General features: G+C 46.8%; 1 protein-coding gene across 1 annotated transcript in view; it reads right to left on the reverse strand.

The window, feature by feature from the left end:
• The window catches only part of LOC146075867 (uncharacterized), a 124964-nt gene that overhangs the window by 73309 nt on the left and 28604 nt on the right, over window positions 1-23051 (reverse strand). Inside the window, exons 2-3 of the mRNA XM_083185533.1 lie at window positions 22237-22629; window positions 16636-16965 (exon numbers count right to left, since the gene is read on the reverse strand). Coding sequence (XP_083041659.1) covers window positions 16636-16965; window positions 22237-22629 — 723 coding nt within the window. The remainder of the gene's footprint in view (window positions 1-16635; window positions 16966-22236; window positions 22630-23051) is intronic.

Consider the following 23051-nt stretch of genomic DNA (forward strand, 5'->3'; position numbering starts at 1 on the left):
CAGGACTACCAGTGCAGGGTAAGTATTGACAACCCCACCCCCAATATGTGTTCTGATTACCCCCCCACACACACACACACAATATGCAGAAGTGCAACGCATCCCCCGCAATGCTTCAGGCATACTATTTTATTCTCCCACCACGCCCTAGTGGATAGAAGGGCATGAAATACCGCCTGTCGGCACATGTCGGTGAAAAACCCCATGTCGACCTTTTGACTGTCGACCTAGCCCATGTCGACCTAACGCTAGTGTCGACCTAATGTTATGTCGACCTAGATCCATGTCGACATTGACCCATGTCGACCTTAACTCATGTCGACGTTAACCCATTTCGACCTAGTGGTGTCGACCCAATGCTTGTCAACCTAGTTACTGTAGACCGAATGACCGTATCCAGGGCCGCCGAGAGGCAGGGGGGGCGGGTACATTTTACCTGGGCCCGGGCCTGCCAGGGGGCCCGGGTTCCGACACACACTTAAAAAAAATATATATTTATCTCCCGGCCGGCTCTTGGCCTCCTCCTGCAGCATGAGACACACTGGGCGAAATGTAATGGGAGGCGTTTTTTTTTTTTGCGATTTTTTCCGCAAAATATGCAGTTTTCGGGCATTTCCCGAAAATCGCATATTTTATAGGGTGCGATTTGCGGGAAAAATCGCATTTTTTAAAGGTGCGATTTTTAGTTAGACTAAAAATCGCATCCAGATGTTTTCCCATTAAAAAGGATAGAACTCACATATTTAATGGGTTGCGATTTTTAGTAAAGGTTACTAAAAATCGCAAAAAAAATAGACGAGGTTCTGCCTGAATTTTTATCAGAAACATGCACAGATCATTGAGATCTGTGCATGGCTCTGTTGTAAAAAAAATAGTTAAAATAGTTAAAAACGAAAAAAAAGGAAAAAAAAACGGCGTGCGGTTCCCCCTCCTAAGCATAACCAGCCCCGGGCTCAAAAAGCCGGTGCTGGTATCATAAAATCAAAGAAACAATCAAGTTGGGGTTCCCTGGATTTTATAAAACCAGCACCAGGCTCAAGGTCCGGCGCTGATTCCCAAAATACGGGGGACAAAAATGACTAGGGGTCCCCCGTATTTTAAGAACCAGCACCAGACCCAACCAGCCAGCAGGGTAATGCCACAGCCGGGGGACACTTATTATATAAGGTCCCGCGGCCAAAGCATTAACCCCCTGGCTGGTCAGCATGGGCAGGGGTCCTGGGGAAGTGGGGACACCCCAAAGAAGGGGTCCCCCCCCTCCAGGACTTACCAGCCCATGCTGAAAGTCCAGGGCTGTCCCCGATGCCCCTGGGCGGTGGGCATCGGGCTGATGTAAAGTGTAAAAAAAAGAATATAAACTATTGTTTTCTACTGTAGAACTATGAGTCCCAGCAAGCCTACCCCGCATGCTGGGACTTGGAGAACCACAAGTCCCAGCATGTGGGGCATTAAAGGGCCTGCTGGCACTTGTAGTTCTACAGTACAAAAAATAGTTAAATAAAACACACTGACACCCAGAAAAATAAAAGTTTAATACACACATAACACACACACTGATACTTATGTACCTTGAGCCCGTAGGTCGGTTCCTGGGTCCGGGCTCCGGGGCTCCAGGGCAGAAGAGTCTGGTTCCGGGGCCTTGGTCCTGGTTCCGGGGCTGGTCCGGGCTCCGGGGCTCCAGGGCTGAAGAGTCCGGTTCCGGGGCCTTGGTCCTGGTTCCGGGGCTGGTCCGGGGTTCCGGGGCTTCTGGGCTGAAGAATCCGGGGTCCAGGATCCGAAGTAGTCCACAAGGGTACCTGAGGAAGGAAATCCTACTCACCTGGTCCCCGGTGACGACCCCGGCATCTTCAGCTCCAGGCGCGCTGCTCCCGGCTGCTGTGGTACCCGCTCACGGACTGGAGAGGCGCAGAGATTTTCATCTTCCGCGCCTCTCCTCCGGATGATTCTATTGGCCGCCTAGCGGCCAATCAGGAGCCGACCTTCTCGGCTCCTGATTGGCCGCTAGGCGGCCAATGAAATCATTCTGAGGAGAGGCGCGGAAGATGAAACATCTCTGCGCCTCTCCAGTCCGTGGAACCCCGGACCAGCCCCGGAACCAGGACAAAGGCCCCGGAACCGGACTCTTCAGCCCAGGAGCCCCGGAACCCCGGACCAGCCCCGGAACCAGGACCAAGGCCCTGGAACCGGACTCTTCTGCCCTGGAGCCCCGGACCAGCCCCGGAACCAGGACCAAGGCCCTGGAACCGGACTCTTCTGCCCTGGAGCCCCGGAGCCCGGACCCAGGATCCAGGGACAGACCTACGGGCTCAAGGTAGGTAAGTATCAGTGTGTGTGGGCTGTGTATGTATTAAACTTTTATTTTTCAGGGTGTCAGTGTGTTTTATTTAACTATTTCTTGTACTATGGAACTACAAGTACCAGCGGGCCCTTTAATGCCCCGCATGCTGGGACTTGTGGTTCTCCAAGTCCCAGCATGCGGGGTAGGCTTGCTGGGACTCATAGTTCTACAGCATAAGACAATTGTTTTTAATCTTTTTTTTTACACTTTACATCAGCCCGATGCCCACCGCCCAGGGGCATCGGGGACAGCATGGGCTGGTAAGTCCTGGAGGGGGGGGGACCCCTTCTTTTGTGGGGTCCCCACTTCCCCAGGACCCCTGCCCATGCTGACCAGCCAGGGGGTTAATGCTTTGGCCGTGGGACCTTATATAATAAGTGTCCCCCGGCTGTGGCATTACCCTGCTGGCTGGTTGGGTCTGGTGCTGGTTCTTAAAATACGGGGGACCCCTTGTCATTTTGGGAACCAGCGCCGGACCTTGAGCCTGGTGCTGGTTTTATAAAATCCAGGGAACCCCAACTTGATTGTTCCTTTGATTTTATTATACCAGCACCGGCTTTTTGAGCCCGGGGCTGGTTATGCTTAGGGGGGGGAACCGCACGCCGTTTTTTATTTTTATTTTTTGTTTTAACTATTTTTTTTTACAACAGAAGCATGCACAGATCTCAATGATCTGTGCATGTTTCTGTAAAAATCGCCAGCAAGAAGCTGGTCTATTTTTTTTGCGCTTTTTGGTAATGTCCCATATGCGACTATAGAACTCGCATCCTATTACATATGCGAGTTCTATAGTTTACTATGGGAGAACATCTGGATGCGATTTTCAGTGTGACTGAAAATCGCATCTTTTTAATGTGCGAATTCACGGGGAAAAATGCGATTTTTCCCGCGAATCGCACCCTATTACATGTGCGATTTTTAGAAAATTTGCGATTTTGGCCGATTTTGACCAAAAATCGCAAAAGTCTAAAAATCCCACCCTATTACTTTTCGCCCCGGGTCTCTTGTCAAAAATGTCACCATTCCTCAGCTTCGTTCCAACACTGTATCTGGGATTGCGGCAAAATAAAGCAGTTCTGGTACAAGGTTTGCTCGTATATCAACAAACTCTTCTGTATTCATCAAACACCAGACCTTCTTTATATTCCTTAATTTCGACTCCTGGACCTCATTACAACATCTCTCGACTTCTATCCCTCTTCTGGTCAAGATCCTAACTGTTTCTAAAAACTCATCCTGATCCATTGGACTTCCAAAACACCCCCCAACCTAAATGAACTCCAACAAAAACTCCTCCAATTGATATATCTGGAAAGACGATCTATTATAGATGCCCATAATGAAGAGAGATCTCGAAAAACTGTTGTCATATGGCAGCCGTTCATCTCCACTCTCCCCCCCAATACTAAAGCGGACCTTTTAAAACCGTTCATGAACACTACTTGGTTAACATCCACCATCAATTGATTTTCACACATGTTGAATTGCGTACTCCTGTCCACAGTATTGGATACTATATTTATATATTATTTCTTTATGAAAGGGTGTCTGGAACGAGTTGGGCAATGTATTATCTTTCCCCTCTGAAAATTCTATATAATACTGGTATACTATTTTAATATTTTCACTGTACTCTTCCCTATTTAATAATAAGCAGATATGCCCAGCCCAATTTCTTCGCCTATTCTTCCTTTCAGTCTTCCTCCGTTAACTTATTTCCTTTTACAATCATCGGTGCCAATCTCTTCTTATTCTCCCCCCCTCCCTCTCTCCCAATAACATTCCCCTCCACCCTCCCCCCCCCCTTCCCGCTCCTTTCCCCTTCATCCTCCTTAGAATGTTTACAGTAGTTTTCATTACATTACTTGTTATATGTATGTTTCCATTCACTCTGTGTAATATTTCCAGTGTTACTATCTTAATAGGTACAATTACTCCTATTTTCCTGCTTCCTGGGAAGTGGACAACTTCCTGCTAAGCTACTTGTACTCATAGATGTCAGTTCTTACATTGTATAATCCTGGTATATACAGTATAATATGACTATCTTATGTCAGATGTGACTGGCAATTGTATGTGATCTCATTTATTCAACATTGTTATGCCTATTGGAAAAACTCAATAAAAATTGTTTAAAAAAAAAAAAAAATATTTGCTTGCTCTGTAGGAGGGAGAACAATTTTCAAGGGGTGGCATATATTGGTGAATCAGGCAGTATTGCTTCCCCCTTAGCAGCCTATGGTTGGAGGTGGCTGCAGGTGGCAATGGAGGGATCGCAGCAGGTATGTCTGATCCCTTCTACTTTAATTTGGGAGGTACTGTACTTAAAACTTGCGGCTAAGCTCAGAAAATGGGTGTGTTCTGGGAATTAGCTGCAAATATTACATGATAAATTGACCCCTTATTCTGGAGAGGGAGCAGCAGGCAGGTGTCATTAATTACCACATAATTTTGGATTACCCCTGTCATCGTCTCCATCTTCTACAGCTCAATTTCTTCCTGTTTTTTTTTTCTGTTTGCTTCATTTTCCTCTATCTGTTCTTGTCACCCTTCCAGTCCCTTTCTTGCCTATTCCAGCATTTTGCTGTCCTCTCTGCACCAGCCTCTGCACCATCCTCTCCCCTTTTCTTTGTTCTAGCCTTTCTGTCCATACTGTATGCACCAGACTCTCTGTATATCCTTGCCAGCCTCTCTGCCCACCCTCTTTCTGTACACCTTCTGTGTGCATCAGCCTTTCTACCCATCCATTGTTTGTGCCAGCCTATCTTCCTATTGCCTGTACCCTTATCTCTACTTAGATAGGGTGACAGGTACCTTCTGCCTCTTCCTGTCCCCCTGTGTATCTCACTTTTACTCTATGGTTGTCACCCACTGCAGCTCCCTGTCACCATCTGCCTCTCCCCATCACTCTTTGCTTCTCCTCATCACTCACTCCTTCCTTTGTCCTTCTCCATGTCACTTACTGTCTCTCCCCAGTGTCACCAACTATTGGGTGTCACCCATTGCCTCTCCTCACTATGACTTTTGACTGTCATCTATTGGGTGTTGCTTTTAAGGGAAGGGGGAAGGGGAGACGGGCCAGTGCACAGGTTGGTATGGTAATCTCAATATAGAAAGATGATAATGGCAGTCCACAATAGAATTGTATTAATAGAACAGGAGGTTCCCTAAAAAGTCAAGGATGTGGAGGTGCACCCTAGAGAGTAAATGTAATTAGAAAGGAGAAGAAGGAACGACTCTCTTTGGTGTTGGGGCACTCTTAGTTAAATGATTACATTAAGTAATCTATGAAAATATTTCAAGGTAGTTGGGTTGTCTGAAATGAAATGTGGGCGGGATTGAAGGTACTAGCTCATAATTATGGAGTCAAGTAGAAAAAATGCTAGTTGAACATGGTGGTAGAGGAGGAATGTTCCACCTCCAGGAGAGTTGTTTTACGTTTAAAAATTAACTTTTATTAGGTATAGCGTAAAAAAGTATCTAGACAGACATTAACAGACGTTTAACACAAAACATTTAAACATATAGACAAATGGAGGTAACCCTTAAATATCTGTGCTTATTGGGGCACTGGGTCCTCCTGTGTTACCTCCACCTGGGTGGGCAATGTGCAAAATCCCAGGTAAGAATAATGCCTCCTCTACAATAGATTGTGTGTTAGAGTCCGCGGAGGGAAAGTTAAATAGTGCCTCCTCTACGGTAGGTTGTGTGTTAGAGTCCGCAGAAGAATAGGTTGACTCTGTCCTTTGTAAAAGGTAATTTTATAGCGGGGTCAGGGATTCCGCTAATGGGGCTTGAGGCGTTCTTGCACTGGGTGAGCCTAATCCTAGATTACAATTGTACAGGGGTAGCCTTTACTAAAAAGGCTAGGTGGTGATCTAGTACCCAATTGGGTTCACTCTTTCTAAAAGAGTGTGGTGTGTGCGCCGCTTAGGGGATTGGTATATGGGTGACAGATACTTAGGTTCTAATAACCCCCTATATGTGTCCGCACTGTACACAGGTGATTCGTCCAGGTCTGGCTAGCGATATGTCGTCTAGGTAGTCTCAGGTCAGATTACTCAGTGCATACGGAGAAATTTACATGACGTATTGTAAATCTTCACAATCAAATCAACAAATGCCAACATGATCAAAGAAACAGACATCTACCTGACGTATTGCAAATCTTCACAATCAAAACAACAAATGCCAACATGAACAAAAAACCCCGTGTTCCAGGATATCCTCTTTGTAGCGAGGAGGATATCACCACCTGTTAGTCCAAAGTACTTTTTGGGGTACTTCTCACCTCCCTGAGAGGAATCACAGTGCAGACATAAAATTCCTATTTTAAGCCACAAAATTTCTTTTCCTGAGTAATGATGTTCTCAGCAGAGTTAACCTTTGTGCAGAAATTGACAACAATGTATGCAGTTTACAGAGATGTGCTCATTTCACAATTACAGCATTCTGCAGAAACAGAAACAATCATGCTGTCTATACACACTTTAAATTATTCGAGAAGGGAATAGTTCCATAAATCATGGACGTAATTGCTCCTACAGGAGGACACAGTATGTGGGCCCTTTGAGGCCTGGTTACCAGTAATCCCTTGGAAGGGTGAATATTCTTTTAAATCTGCCTCATAAACAGATAAACGTTCTGTCTCAAAGTCACTTGAGAATTGCAAAAAAGACCGACTGGTCTACAAAAGACTTTACTGGGTCTAATCTCAATGGCCAGTGTGAAGTTATTCAGTCAGACAATACATTTTTAGGACAGGAAAAAGGTAGCAGTATAAACTATCTAATTCTCCCGCAAGGAGGAAGGGATTGGGCTGGGGGAAGGGAAGGTGAGGAAAGATAGGAGGCAGGTTAGGGTAAGAATGGGGTGGAAGTTGGGGTAGGGATCCCGTTCTGCCCAGTAGGTATGGGTAGTCCCACCGACTTTATATACCCGTAACGGAAGGGAGAGTCTGGTTCAAGGTTGGAAAGTCTCCTTTCCCCTCTGGCAGGTTGTCTACTCCAACTGTCAGCTGCCACTTGGTGAGAGTGGGCTTTTTAGGGTATTGTGGGGGATGTTCCCAACCTTGTAGGGTATAGGGTCAAAGGTGAAAATATGAAAGAGTGCTCTGTGTAATCCTCTTATAGCAAGCGGCTGCTGCCCTGCTTTGTATACCTGTGGGCTCGGGGTAGAATATTGTACGGTTTAGGAGAGAGGTCACCCTTCTCTCATAGTACTTTCAGACGCCCCGGGCCGGTTGCCGTCAGTTTGTCGACGGACCTCAGAGGTATGGCGGGTGAGCGGGCTTGTGTTGGCGCACAAAGAGGGATATACGGCGAGAGCAGTCAAGTGGGGAAACTGCTGTCAGAGCAAGCACTCAGAGTCCCCTGTTTAGATAATTTCCAGTGCAGGGTGAGTGATGGGTGCTAAGCCCGGATGAGTGTTCCCAGAGCAGGGAGTCAAACCCTGAACAAGATTTAAAGTCAGTGCTGGGATAGGTGTGCTGCTGTCCTCCACATATATCAATAGTGGTGGAGGGTGAGCGGCACCTATCAAAGGACCAGCTAATGTGGTAAGTAGGGAATAGATTTGAAATTAAAGAAGAGGGGGACAGAGGGAAGAGAGAGGGAGGAAGCACAGGTCAGAAAGGGTAGCAGAGGAATGCGGGAGAAAGTGATACCTGTCTGTGTACTGCGTACACGTATCTGGTACTTGGGACGTCTCCTGCAGGTATAGGAAGCTGTGCGGGACGGCGTCCTGTGTCTGCCCGTGTATCTCCGTTACTTATGCAGGCTGCTGTATATATGAGGCAGGAGGGTGCCTGGGGAGTTCCCTTGAACGCGGCGTCTGACGGGTGTCTTCCTGATGCTCCCGGACTTTGGAGCAGACTGAAATTGCCGCTGCAGGGGACACTCTGTATCAGGACTGCTCCCCCGGTCACCAAGCGAGGTGGCTGTTGCGGGGAATGCTCAAGTCCGAGCTGTTCCCCAAATCCACGAGCGGTAGCGTCTATAATGCGTGGATTGGCTGTGTGTGGGATACGCTGGATAGAAGCGTCTCTCCCTCTCCTCGCATAGATGCGGCTAATACGGGAGGCGCTTGGTAGTAGCGTCACTCCCGATCACCAACGATCGTTTCACCTATGGGCTTCGTCAGGGTTTGTGTTAAGGGGCCTGTCAGCCACCTATTTAGCCTGTGGCTGCTGTCCTATGATTGGGTATGCTAATGATACTCCAATCAGTCTAAAATGAGTACTGGGGGTATCTATTGAAACACCTGGTAATGTTTTGAGATATTTCAGGGCTCTGTGCCCGTGTGCCATAATAAGATATTATGGATGTTAGGGGAATTAGTGCAATCTTTTGTTCTGGCGATAATGGATTTGATTGGGACTTATTCACGTAGCGGGGATTGGAGAGGAGACAAAAACCGCAAAGTCTCTCCCTCCCAGATGTAATGTCATAGTATGTGGGACTTACGCTTATATTCTGGCAGCGTATTATTAACAAAACGACCTCCCTACACTATTAGGGTTTTTGCAGTCATACCAGCGGGGGAGATGTATCTGATAAGAATAGCGTATCAGTGGATTTGTAGCGCCCTTCTATCTTGGGTGCTTGGAAATTATATTAACTTGAGGTTCCCTGTAGTCAATGTACTCCCTAGGAGCCTCATTGGTTTATCCCTCTCTATCGGGGAAATTATTTGGGAGGATGCCCTGTTTGTCTGCTAAAATGGATTTGGAAAGCTGCACCCAAAAATATTCCTTCTGCCTGTCTCTTAGTAATGCTATATGTGGAGTTAGAATAATAGAATTAGCGCTGATAGGGATATTCTGATAACCTCTATGGTGTATAAAGGAACGGAGGAAAAGGACACAGATTCACCCTTGAGTGCATAGTGCTATAATTTGTGTGTAAATAAATAATGATTAAATATAAGATAATTATCAATAAGTAATTAAATAAATATAATATGGACAAATTTTTAAGAGGAATTTTATTATTTATGTACAAATTAGTATGAATCATTGAATGTGAGAGGAATTATACTAGAAAATATGTGTATATACGTGTGTGTCCCAAACTTATTTTAATGGGGAAAGAGTGTATGAGATGCATAGTATGTAGAGTGAGTGGTGCATGAAAACAGTGCGCAAAAATGGGGGGCTAACCAATTAACAGTAATGAAAACCAGTGAGGGGGTGTGATGGTCATGTGTATATGTGATAGTGATAAGGTACAAAGATTGATGTGATTTTGTACCGGTGTAAGATTGGGGAGAGAGTGTGGACTCTCCTTCTCTCCTAAGTGAACAACCATTAAGAAATGTGTCCTGTCAAATATAAATATATCTTGACCCTCCTTACTCATCTCCGACTGTAAGATGAGTGTGAGGGTAAGAGAGGGGGGGGGAAAGGGGAAGGGGGGGGTTTAGGGTTTGTGGCCCGTGATAGTGATAAATGCCGTGAATGGCGTGGGGAGAATTGGGGGGAGGGGGGGAGGGAGGGAGGACTTCCCTAATGAGGGAACAAAGGTAACGATAATGGCAGAGATGACATAGTGGAGGAATACTCCAAGGAGGCTGTGGTGGTACGTTAGGTACTTGAAAGTGGGTCCCTAGTCATAATGTATCCCTAGCCTAGGAAGAATAAGGCTGGTGAAAAGCATGGTGAGAGGGGGGGAAAAAAAGGTTTTATGTCAGATATCTGGCTATTATGTGGGGGAACTGGAGGGTATCGGGAGAGAGTAATGACAGGCAGGGTAACTACAGGAAGGCTCCGAAGGTATTGTTTTCGTTCAGTCCATGTGGGTTGACTGTATTTAGGTCGAAGATCCATCTGCTTTCTCGGCGTAGTAATTCCTTCGTGAGGTCTCCACCTCTTATACCTAGTCGGACCTGTTCCAGGCCGAAGACTCTAAGATCCAGTGGTGATCCTCCATGTTCGGCGAGGAAGTGCCTTGCCACTGAGGTGAGTTTTTTGTATTTTAGTGCATCCGCATGGGCATTCCTGATATTGCCAGCATGTTCTAATATGCGTGTTTTGAGTTTTCTACTCGTCATTCCTACGTATCTCAATCTGCAAGGGCATTCTAGACAATATATGACCCCCACAGTGTCACAGGTCATATACTGTTCTATTGTTACTGGTTTGCCGAACCGGTTTGTCACCCTGTTAGTTTTCTGGATGTGGATACACGCTTTGCATTTGGTGCAGGGAAAGGTACCTTTGATCTTAGGTTTGGTCTTAGCTGTTCATTGGAAATGGCTTTGTACCAATGTGTCCCTGAGGTTCTTAGCCCTCCTCCAACTAAATTGTGGACCTTTGTCCGTAATTTCTCCTAAATCTGGGTCCATCTCCAGGATGTGCCAGTGCTTGCGGATGATGTTTTGTAAATCCTGCCACTGATCACAGAAATTGGTGATAAATCTTGTGGCTGGTTCGGTGGTGGCCTGTTGTTTTGCAGTTGAGAACAGGAGGTCCTCCCTTCGGCATTTAAGGGCCTGATGTCTGGCATTTTTAATGGATCTTTTACTGTATCCCCGTGCCTGGAGTCTGGAGGCCAGTTCTTCACTTTGGCTGGTGTACATGTCTTTGGTGGAGCAGTTCCTCCTAAGACGCAGGAACTCCCCTTTGGGGAGGTTTTTGATGGTCGGGGGGAAATGTGCACTGCTAGAGATTAGGAGACTATTAGTTGCCGTTTCTTTCCTGTATAATTTTGTTTGTAACAGGTTGTCCTCCGACCGGTATATCGTTAGGTCCAGAAACGTAATTTCATCATGATGAATAAAATGCGTCAGCCTGAGATTCAAACTATTGCTGTTGAGAATGTGAATGAACTGGGTCAGGCTTTCGCGATCTCCCTGCCAGATCACCATAATGTCGTCAATGTACCTGACCCATGACACTATTTGGTTGGTATATGTGTCATTGATCTCAGAGAAGACGTATTCACGTTCCCACCACCCGAGGAACAGGTTGGCATATGTGGGCGCGCAGGCTGCGCCCATCGCTGTTCCTCGGGTTTGGAGGTAATACTTGTCGTCGAATGTAAAATAGTTTTTCTTGAGGACAAACTCCAGCAGTGCCAGAAGAAATTCCCCAAATTCTGTCATCCCCTGCATCGTGAGGAAATATCTTATCGCTTGTAGCCCCAGGTCATGTTCTATGCAGGTATAGAGCGATTCCACATCCAGGGTAGCTAGGAGTTGGCCCTCCTCCAGTTGTATGTCATGCACTCTTTTGAGGATATCCCTGGTATCTTGGACGTAGGAGGGAAGTGTCAGGACATGTTGTCTCAGATGTTTGTCCAAAAATATGCTTGCTTGCTCCGACAGGCCCTGGATCCCCGACACGATGGGTCTCCCTGGAGGGTTCACCAGGTTCTTATGTACCTTGGGGAGCATGTAGAAGGTGGGCGTCTTCGGATGTTCTGTGACTAAGAAAGCGTGTTCTGTTTTGAGAATCACCCCCTCCGTATATGCTTGATTTATGAGCCTGTCGTACATGCTTTTGTAGGTGTTGGTAGGATTGAGGGTAAGTTGTTTGTAGCACTTTTGATCTTGAAGCTGCCTGTTGGCCTCCCTCATATACATGTCTTTGGGCCATAAAACGATGTTTCCCCCTTTATCAGAGGGTTTGATTGTAATTTCCTCCCAAGCAGAGATGTCCCTGAGGGTGTGTCGTTCTTCTTGTGTCAGATTGGTGTTAAAGTTTCTGCGTGTTTCAAGATGACTCATGAGACGGTTCATGTCTCTGGACACTGTATCCAGAAAAACTTTAATTTCTGCGCTCAGGTGTTCTTGTGGCATGAATGAGCTCTTTTTTCTCACGATGGGTCGTCCAGGTCCTTGGGTTTGGGAAGCCTCTGGGTCCTGTAACTCTTCCAGGATCTCTATCATCAGACGGTCTTGGGCTGAGAGTTCTTCGTCTCCCTGAGGTGATTCCCCTTGCGCTTGTGAGAAAGTAGGATCTATTTGGGGGAGGGTGGTTCCTCTCTCTTTGTTAGCAAAGAACTTCTTAAGAAGCAACTTTCTGCCAAATAGACGCAGGTCTTTCTCCCATATAAAGCGGTTCATCTGAGTATTGGGCGAAAAGGATAGTCCTTTGCCCAGGACATTGAGGTGTTCCTTTGAGAGTTCCCGTTTGGAGAGGTTAATCACTGTGAGAGGTGTATTTACAGGTTCTGTTTCCTCGTCCTGGAGGACTGTCGCTGAGGTAGTGGTGGGTCCCAGGTTCTCCAGTCTCTTCTTCTTCTGTCCTCGCCGGATCTTCCTCTTCCTGGGTTTCGGCGGTATCCCCTGCCAGTGGGGCCTTCCTCTAAAAAAGGAACCTGGGATCTAAATGTGGATGAGGAGGGTTCATCAGTCTCTGAGACATCCGTTTCTGATGAACTGTAGTTGTGTATGTACCGTCTGCTTTGATTACGGTTTTGGTTCCGCGTGGTGGGGGTCCATTTGAAGATGTTGCCATTTGCAAAATCTTTCTTGTCTCTCTGATATTTGCTCCTTTTCCTATCAATTATGGTATCTTCGTACCTCTTGAGTTCCTCTTTGTTAATTTCGAAGCTTTTCTGGAACATGATGTCTTTTTCATAGGTCTCTAATTTCGTCCCCAGGTCTTCAATCTGTTTCTCACAGGTATTCAGGGTGAGCATGCTGTGTTTCACGAGGATCCCCATCAGATCATTCGAGCATTTCAGGAGACATGCCTCCCACTCCGTCCTTAGAGCATCCGTGGCCAGTTCAAAGGTTGGAAAGATGCGGGGTCGTAGACCCCTTGGCACTATTTTCTGTTTGAGATAGCTATTCAGGGTAGTAATCTCCCAATTAAGTCTGATTTGTTTCTGCATGGAGTTTTTCAAAGATATGAGATCTTCTTCCCATGTAGCAGTGTGGGTGGTCCCCAAGGGTGTTGACGGAAATATATCGTCCAGGTCATCATTTGTACCCCTTTTAGATGTAAGTTCTTTACGTAGGCTAAACGCCATTATGGTCTCCTATTAGTGAGCTAGTTCCGTCCCTTAGTGTATATAGGTATGTTCTGTCTTTAAACAGTCAAGTATTAGAGTACCGTGCAAACTGGTCACTTTTACGAATCCTGGGATCACCCAGGTAGATATATGTAGCTTTTAAGGGAAGGGGGAAGGGGAGACGGGCCAGTGCACAGGTTGGTATGGTAATCTCAATATAGAAAGATGATAATGGCAGTCCACAATAGAATTGTATTAATAGAACAGGAGGTTCCCTAAAAAGTCAAGGATGTGGAGGTGCACCCTAGAGAGTAAATGTAATTAGAAAGGAGAAGAAGGAACGACTCTCTTTGGTGTTGGGGCACTCTTAGTTAAATGATTACATTAAGTAATCTATGAAAATATTTCAAGGTAGTTGGGTTGTCTGAAATGAAATGTGGGCGGGATTGAAGGTACTAGCTCATAATTATGGAGTCAAGTAGAAAAAATGCTAGTTGAACATGGTGGTAGAGGAGGAATGTTCCACCTCCAGGAGAGTTGTTTTACGTTTAAAAATTAACTTTTATTAGGTATAGCGTAAAAAAGTATCTAGACAGACATTAACAGACGTTTAACACAAAACATTTAAACATATAGACAAATGGAGGTAACCCTTAAATATCTGTGCTTATTGGGGCACTGGGTCCTCCTGTGTTACCTCCACCTGGGTGGGCAATGTGCAAAATCCCAGGTAAGAATAATGCCTCCTCTACAATAGATTGTGTGTTAGAGTCCGCGGAGGGAAAGTTAAATAGTGCCTCCTCTACGGTAGGTTGTGTGTTAGAGTCCGCAGAAGAATAGGTTGACTCTGTCCTTTGTAAAAGGTAATTTTATAGCGGGGTCAGGGATTCCGCTAATGGGGCTTGAGGCGTTCTTGCACTGGGTGAGCCTAATCCTAGATTACAATTGTACAGGGGTAGCCTTTACTAAAAAGGCTAGGTGGTGATCTAGTACCCAATTGGGTTCACTCTTTCTAAAAGAGTGTGGTGTGTGCGCCGCTTAGGGGATTGGTATATGGGTGACAGATACTTAGGTTCTAATAACCCCCTATATGTGTCCGCACTGTACACAGGTGATTCGTCCAGGTCTGGCTAGCGATATGTCGTCTAGGTAGTCTCAGGTCAGATTACTCAGTGCATACGGAGAAATTTACATGACGTATTGTAAATCTTCACAATCAAATCAACAAATGCCAACATGATCAAAGAAACAGACATCTACCTGACGTATTGCAAATCTTCACAATCAAATCAACAAATGCCAACATGAACAAAAAACCCCGTGTTCCAGGATATCCTCTTTGTAGCGAGGAGGATATCACCACCTGTTAGTCCAAAGTACTTTTTGGGGTACTTCTCACCTCCCTGATATCCTGATATCCTCCTTGCTACAAAGAGGATATCCTGGAACACGGGGTTTTTTGTTCATGTTGGCATTTGTTGATTTGATTGTGAAGATTTGCAATACGTCAGGTAGATGTCTGTTTCTTTGATCATGTTGGCATTTGTTGATTTGATTGTGAAGATTTACAATACGTCATGTAAATTTCTCCGTATGCACTGAGTAATCTGACCTGAGACTACCTAGACGACATATCGCTAGCCAGACCTGGACGAATCACCTGTGTACAGTGCGGACACATATAGGGGGTTATTAGAACCTAAGTATCTGTCACCCATATACCAATCCCCTAAGCGGCGCACACACCACACTCTTTTAGAAAGAGTGAACCCAATTGGGTACTAGATCACCACCTAGCCTTTTTAGTAAAGGCTACCCCTGTACAATTGTAATCTAGGATTAGGCTCACCCAGTGCAAGAACGCCTCAAGCCCCATTAGCGGAATCCCTGACCCCGCTATAAAATTACCTTTTACAAAGGACAGAGTCAACCTATTCTTCTGCGGACTCTAACACACAACCTACCGTAGAGGAGGCACTATTTAACTTTCCCTCCGCGGACTCTAACACACAATCTATTGTAGAGGAGGCATTATTCTTACCTGGGATTTTGCACATTGCCCACCCAGGTGGAGGTAACACAGGAGGACCCAGTGCCCCAATAAGCACAGATATTTAAGGGTTACCTCCATTTGTCTATATGTTTAAATGTTTTGTGTTAAACGTCTGTTAATGTCTGTCTAGATACTTTTTTACGCTATACCTAATAAAAGTTAATTTTTAAACGTAAAACAACTCTCCTGGAGGTGGAACATTCCTCCTCTACCACCATGTTCAACTAGCATTTTTTCTACTTGACTCCATAATTATGAGCTAGTACCTTCAATCCCGCCCACATCTATTGGGTGTTACCCACTGCTTCTTCCCAGGGTTACACACTGCCTCTCCTATTTGTAGGAGGGTGCAAATTTATAGTTTGCAGGGGGGCGCCAAACACCCTAGCACCGGCCCTGCTAGTGGTTGAGCTACTTGGAAGACTGTCTGTCTCAAAACTGGAAGTGATACCAATGCGTTTCGTCTCCACAGTAATAGGAGACTTTCTGAAGATTAATGTGCCAATGGGTCTTGTTTCAGTGACTGATTATCACAAGTCTTGTTCTGCACATGTGTTTGACCCAAAATTATCAATACTACTTCGGACCAAAATGATCAATACTAAAGGTATCGATCATTTTGGGCCCTCTGAACTATATATTTCAAAGTATTAGCCAGTGTGTATGAATGAACAACGTACGATGCGCGCTCCCGCTGGTTCTTTTCAGGGTTTTAAGTCGTCTGTGCATGCAGCTCAATTTTGGACGTCTTTCACAAAAAGTTATGGACTCTTCATCATTCCTCATATCATTCAGTGTGTATGCACAATATCATTTGTCCAGGACACTTGGAAGTGCAAGGGAAATTGTACACCAATACAGTACCTTTCACTGCACACATCGTCTAGTTTGTATGCACCTTAACATTACCGCTTTTACTATATTTATTTATTGAAAAATGAATCTGCTGCTGTTCTCGCTTAACATCTGCTTTACTAACTGCTTGCTAAACACTATGCTGCTTCTCTAACACAGCTGGGACGCCAGCAAATATCTTTACAGTCTTGATTTTTTTATATTTTATTTGTTTGTTGTACTATGGTCACTTTTTTATGTTGAAATGTATTATATACAGTATATGAATTAAACTTATAAAGGAGTCTTGTGTTATGTATATGGAATAAGCGGACTCTTTGATAAGGATTACTTCCCTTGTTATATTACTGTACCTGATATACCCACCAGCGCAGTGACAACCATTTGTATATAACTATTACTATGTACACATTGTTATGCCGTATTCTCACCTGCAGTAACCAGATCTGTGCCTACTATTCTCATTAATATCTCAGTACTGGTGGTCACACGGCAGCAGTAGTGGGTGTAACTCGTGCTTTCATATCTGTGTATGCGCAGTGAGACATCGGTGGGGAAACTGACCAGCGAGTACCAGGCGTTGCTGTATGGTTGGGCTGAGTTGTAAATTTCATATTTATATGAATTACATCCAATCTCTCCTCTATACCAGATGACCTTCTGTGCTGCCCCTGTGGCCTCCTGTGGGTAATAGCAGGGGATGATGACCTCTTCTCCCAGGACAGCTATCACCTCATCCAGCTGAGTTATAGACTTGGCCCCTTCAGAGAAAATACAATGAGGACTGATTAGTAGGGATGGGAGAATAGATCCAATCAGTTAAAAATTCAGCCAAATTTTAGAGATTCCAATTGTCAGTGTTTCATTATCTTGTTCTGATTTAGTTTTGATGTGCAGTCATTATCATTATCAGTGGTGAAACATGAGTGACAGGCCCAGGTACAAATATATAATTTGGGACCCCTCCTCTACCCCAGCCCAAGAACACAATATGCCGCACAGCAGTGGGTGACAGAGTAAAGCAGTGGGGACACAGAAAGGCAGAGGGTGACAACAGCAGGCAGGAGGAGGCAGAGGCGACAGGGGGAGACAGTGGATGACATGGAGAGTCTGACAGGGGATGTAGTGGGTGACAGGGAGAGACAGTGGGTTTTAGGGATACAAGTACAATGTCCCGTGTGGTGCATAGAATAAGGGCCATTTCTGCAGGAGGACAAGCCTTGCAACTGCACTGGGCACCGCGTCTGCCATCGCTGGAATGCACGGCTTGTCCACTCAGTTGCTGACTGTCACTGCTGCTATTGCCGCGGGCCTGCCAGCTCGCCCATGACCCATGGTGCAGAGGAAGCTGGTAAGCAGGGTAGTGGGGTTAAATGGGGGGGGGGGGGGGGGGGGGCTTCTCAGCATGTGACTGGGGTCATCAGCACTGATAGGTGGCAGGACTCTTCAATTAATCTGGCACACATAAGGTCAGCCCCGCCTCTCTAAGGTAAGGGGCAGGTCCTTCATGCAGCATGTGACTGTGATTATCAGCGCTGATTGGTGGCAGGACTCTGTTATTAGACTGGCACACATAAAGTCAGGTCCCTTAGGTAACGAGGCCCACCCTGGTCTCTCTGCACTGGGCCATTAAACCATCTCTGCTCAATATTGTCTGTGGGAGGGCCAAGGGATAAGTCATTGCTGGTCTGGGCAGCAATAGACCCTTTAGTCCTCAGGGGCCCCAGTGCAATGCACCTACTGCACCGCTGGTAGTTCTGCCTCTGATCATTAGCACATGGCTATAATCTCAAGCCCCATACACATAGAGTGACAGGGGAGCCTGTGCTGAATGACGGGCTAAAGTATGATCACTCAGTACACATCGCAGTACACCTGCAATGCAACCGCATGTGCTGAGTGATACTTGTGGAGCAGCATTTTGCCAGGGCTGCCATCAGAAATTATAGGGCCCGGGACGTACGTACGTACGTACGTACGTACGTACGTACACGCACGCACGCGTGCGTGCGTGCGTGCGAGCGAGCGAGCGAGAGAGAGAGAGAGAATAGGTGGAAATGGAAGAGGGAGGGTGAGAGAGAATGAATAGGGGAAATTGGTGCGCGTGTGACAGAGTGAGAAACAGAAAAGAGAGAGGGGAAGGAGAAATTGGGAGAGAGAGAGAGAGAGAGAGAGAGAGAGAGAGAGAGGAGCAACAAAGAGATCAGCCTGAACATGATCACATAATCATACCTCCCAACTTCTGTCCTGATGAAATAGGGACACTATGCATACGCCCGAAAAGGGGGCGGGGTGTATGCAAATTAGGGCGCGACTTATGCTAATTAGTCCGAAAAGGCGCGGCATATGCAAATGAGGGAGCGACTTATGCTAATTAGCCGCAACCTCATTTTCATACGAGAATAGATGCTGTGCGCATGCGCACAGCGTCTATTCTACTAGATTGGGGGGGTCTCCCAACTGCCACCCCCCGCAGCGGGACAATGCCTGCCGCGGGTGGGACAGCGGGACAGGACCCGAAAATCGGGACTGTCCCGCTGTAATCGTGACAGTTGGGAGGTATGCATAATACAAGTACTCACTGTGGTGGGGGGCTGACAGGGAGATCCTTGCTGCACTATTTTCTTTGGATCCCTGGGACTTGCTGGCTCCTCCTCCTCCCTCATCCGCACAGGCAGTGCACTATCTCCTCCATGCAACACTCTGATGCCTCCTGTCCTGAACAGCAGCAGCAGCTGCAGCTCTCACTGAGAATTGCTTCGGGCATCCATTAGTCTGGTCTGCTCTGGTCCCGGACAGCAGGGGCTGCTGGGACATGTAGTTTTTTTAAGTGTCTGGCTACCAGAGACTTAAAAAAAAAAATACATGTCCCAGCAGCCCCTGCTGTCCAGGACCAGAGAGTCTGGCTGCAACGGAGCCAAATCAGCCGAGGCACGTTGCACACACCGCGGGGTCCGGGGACAGTCCAGAAGGCAGGGGCAGAGATAGCTTGGAAGGAGCTATTGATGTTAATATTTGGAGGACCAGGTCCGGGCACCCTTCTCTGTCAGGGCCCGGGACTCCAGACCCTACAGACTCCCCCTGTCGGCGGGCCTGCATTTTGCCTATGCTAATAGGCAAAATGCTGCACTCTAACCAGGATAGAGAGTGCATGCAATGTCTCAGGGCTGGTGCAAGGTTTCCAAACACCCTTGGCAAACTGTCAGCCCAACACACATCCCCCCCCAGCCAAAATACCCAGCTCCTCATTAGTACATGCTAGGAGCCTCTGTCCTTCAGCCCCGCGGTGGGCGCTGAAGATGCACTACTGTCCTCCTTTGCACTCTTCACTTCAGCAGTCCTTGGCCGCGGCCTGCCTCTAGACACAGAGACAGCCTGGGGGTTCAGACAGGTGGCACTGACTGGCTGGTGTGCAGGCTGGGAAGGCAGCAGCAGCTGCCGTTGTCAGTATCTGGGATGAGCGGCACTGGCTAGTGGTTGTATGGACAAGCAGCGTGTGATCAGAAAGGATCATTATATATCAGCAAAACTGTCCATTGAAAGGATAGGAAAGGGGGCGTGGCAACTTCCCCTTTGCCCGTGACCAGACCTCTTTTCTGAAGTTGAACTGATTTCTGCCCATCAAATGTTGGAGGGAATTGGAGCGGCAGCCACCAGTGTCCATGCCTGGGACCGGCTGGACTGACTGGTGGGTGTATGGGCGGGCAGTGGCAGCCACCAGTGTCAGTGTAAGGCAGCGCCAACAGTGGCCATAAATTAAGATTACTGTCCCAGCTGGCCCCTGTATAAAGCAGTCACCTGCCAGGATAGGTGCTAGGGAGAGACCGCGTTGGAGATCAGAGCAGGTTCTGATGGTGAGGGCAGGTTGACTAGAGTGTACTCACGTGGGCGGGCTACTTACTGTTAACCAACTTTTGTGTCCTGGCTGGGCTGGTTACATGGTGGGCAGCTGTTTCTACCATGCTCCTCACCTCTTCCAAAGAGCTTAACTCAATACATTGACAGTGTGTGGTGACGCCCTCCAGTGGCCGGCGCCCATAGCCAATTGCCTAAAGCTGCCTAGTGGAGGCACCTGCCCTGCATTGTCTATCCCGGTGAGCGATGCCATTGCCAGAGCTGGCCCTAGGCATAGGCAAACTAGGCAAATGCCTAGGGCATTTGGATTGCCTAGGGGCACCAGCAGCTTCTGCTGATTAAAATGATATGCAGCATGCCTATATTCTGTGTGTGAGTGAGGCTGTATCTGCATATGAAATAGTGTATTCATGGAAATCACTGTAACATAGCATTCCGTATGTAGGTACAGCCACAGTCGCACAGAATAGGCATGCCGCATATCATTTTAATCATCGGAACCTCCTTGTGTGTCCTAGTCACATAACAATGTAAATAAGATGAATTTTCAGCAAAAAAGGCACCCAACGTTAGCAGAACTGGCCAGGAGCTGCATTGCCTATTGAGGCAAGATGTATGAGGAAACATCTGTATCCAAGTGGTCACAGTGTTAGCGGCTGTGTGAGTGCTGTCTACAGGTGGGTTGGTGGTGCAATAGTGTTAGGCATATGTGTAATGGGCATTATGTGTGTCATGAGTATAAGGGCATTAATAATATGCAACATATGTGTAAGGGGAATTATGTGTGTCATTATGTGTATGAAGGGCATTAATAAAGGTTGGCATAATGTGTAAGGGGCATTATATGTGTCATTATGTGTATGAAGGGCATTAATAAAGGTTGCCATCATGTGTAAGGGGCATTATGTTTATAAGGACATTAATAATATGTGTATGTGTAAGGGGCATTACTGTGTGATATTATCAGGGGTGCCGAGAGAAAGGGGTAGGGGGTATAAATTACTCAGGCCAAAGTCTGATGGAAGGGCCCAGTGGGGGCCCCGGGCCCCCTCCCCTTAAGTGACAGCAGCAGCTGCAGCTCTTCTCCTCTGCCCAGCATATACTGCTTTGGGCTGGGTTACAGTGTGACCATGGAGGTGCTTAAAATACAATATTTTCTCAGGATTTTTTTCTAAGGGTATAATGTGAGGAGTAATGTATATAAGGTAAAGTGGTACTACTGTGTGATGTAACGTGAATAAGGGACACCATCGCATGATATAATGTCAATAAAGTTGCACTACTGTGTGGCATAATTTGAATTGGGGGTATTATTGTGTGGCCATGCCCCTTCCCAGCAAGAACACACCCCTGTTTGAGCTGCGCACTCAATGTGTGCGCTGTTTCTATTTAAAATATTGCGGGTAGGAGCACCAAAATAATGACTGCTATGATGAGGGTTGATGGTGCTGGGAAAGGGGAGCAGGGTTAGAGGCGGAACTAGTGGCGGTGCTAGGGGGCACCAGCCAAATTCTTGCCTAGGGTGTCATTTAGGCTAGGGCCGGCTCTGGCCATTGCTATAACCTTTACACACTGGGTGACCCGGCCTCTCTGGCTGAGCGACTTGCTTAAGCACGATCGCTCAGCACAGAACACCTGTGATGCACACCGTGATTTATGCTGAGTGATGTGTGCAAAGCAGGACTTTGTAGTATGTCTGCCTTGTTCTCTCTTCATTTCCTTTATCAGTTTCAGAAATGTAATGCCCATTGCTTGCTGCTAGGGCCTGTACAATTCTCTATCTGTATTACTTTTCTTTTTGATTTAGACATATTTTTTTACACATGTTCAGAACTAAGTCTGTGATCGTGATTGCAGGGCCTCACAGCCATAGCTTTATTGATGGCTGCAGCCGTTTGGAGCCATGGAGGGGATGGTGTCAGCCAGGATTCCCTAATGTCCTCATTTCCTAGGAGAGCAGATGTCAGGGTCTGCATTTTCCAACGCAGATTTCCTGGCCTCGTTTTTGGAGTTGCTGAAGGTTACCCAGATGGCCAATGGTCCCACAGAGTGATCTGGTGCCAAGTCCTCGGACCCAGCAGCAGGTCACATAATCATATATTAGAATGTTAGCAAAGAGGCAGCAGCTAACAGCATCCACACCTTAATCAGGCCCAATGTTAGATATAAATCCCTACCTGGAAATTGTAGAGAAGTCCCATATACATTTTTCCAGCTATAATTGTTGCCATTAATAATACCCGATACTGTGCAGCAGATGACGGGACCATCAGACGGCTGAAGCCCAGTGACTGTGATAGATTCTCTCCGGCTGTTATTAGGATCCTGCACCCTGGAGATTCTCCCCTCATATTGGCCTTTTCCATTCCCATCAGCGTCAGTGATCTTCTCTGACTGTAGGCTGCAGTATAATCTGGCATCTGTCTTCCTCCAGTGAACTCTGTATTGTGTATCCTGCCCAGGAGTCTTGTCATATGTGAATGTGCAGGGGATGGTGATAGATCCGTTCTCCGTCACTGTCAGAGCAACTGGTTGGTGGACACAAAGGGAACCCATAGAGCAGCTGAGCCCTGTAATAGATCACACATAGATTCCACTTTAGAGTAGTTCTTATCCAATATTCTATAACTTGTGGACCAGCAGCAGCACTATGGCCCTTATTCTGATTGGTTCGGTCGGCACTGTGTGCTGTCGGACAGACGATGGTTGGTGCTTGTGCATGGACAGAGGCGTATCTGCGCATGTGCGAACCCCGCGCACATCCGAACACGGAGTGAGTTCCGTGCAGAAAACGTTCGGTCTGACCCATCCGAGCAGGGGGTGGAGAGGGGCGTGAAGGGCTGTTTGGGCTCATTACCATATGCGTACACCTCACGTTTCATGGGCATTCCCATGAAAACGCTGGTCGTACGTATGGTAATCCGGCCGTGACGCACGTGTGGGGGGAGGACATATGACATAGCCGGATGCCAGCTGCCCGCCCAGATCCCGG

Source organism: Crinia signifera, chromosome 4 (assembly GCF_055691185.1).
Source record: "Crinia signifera chromosome 4, ASM5569118v1, whole genome shotgun sequence".
Taxonomy (NCBI): domain Eukaryota; kingdom Metazoa; phylum Chordata; class Amphibia; order Anura; family Myobatrachidae; genus Crinia; species Crinia signifera.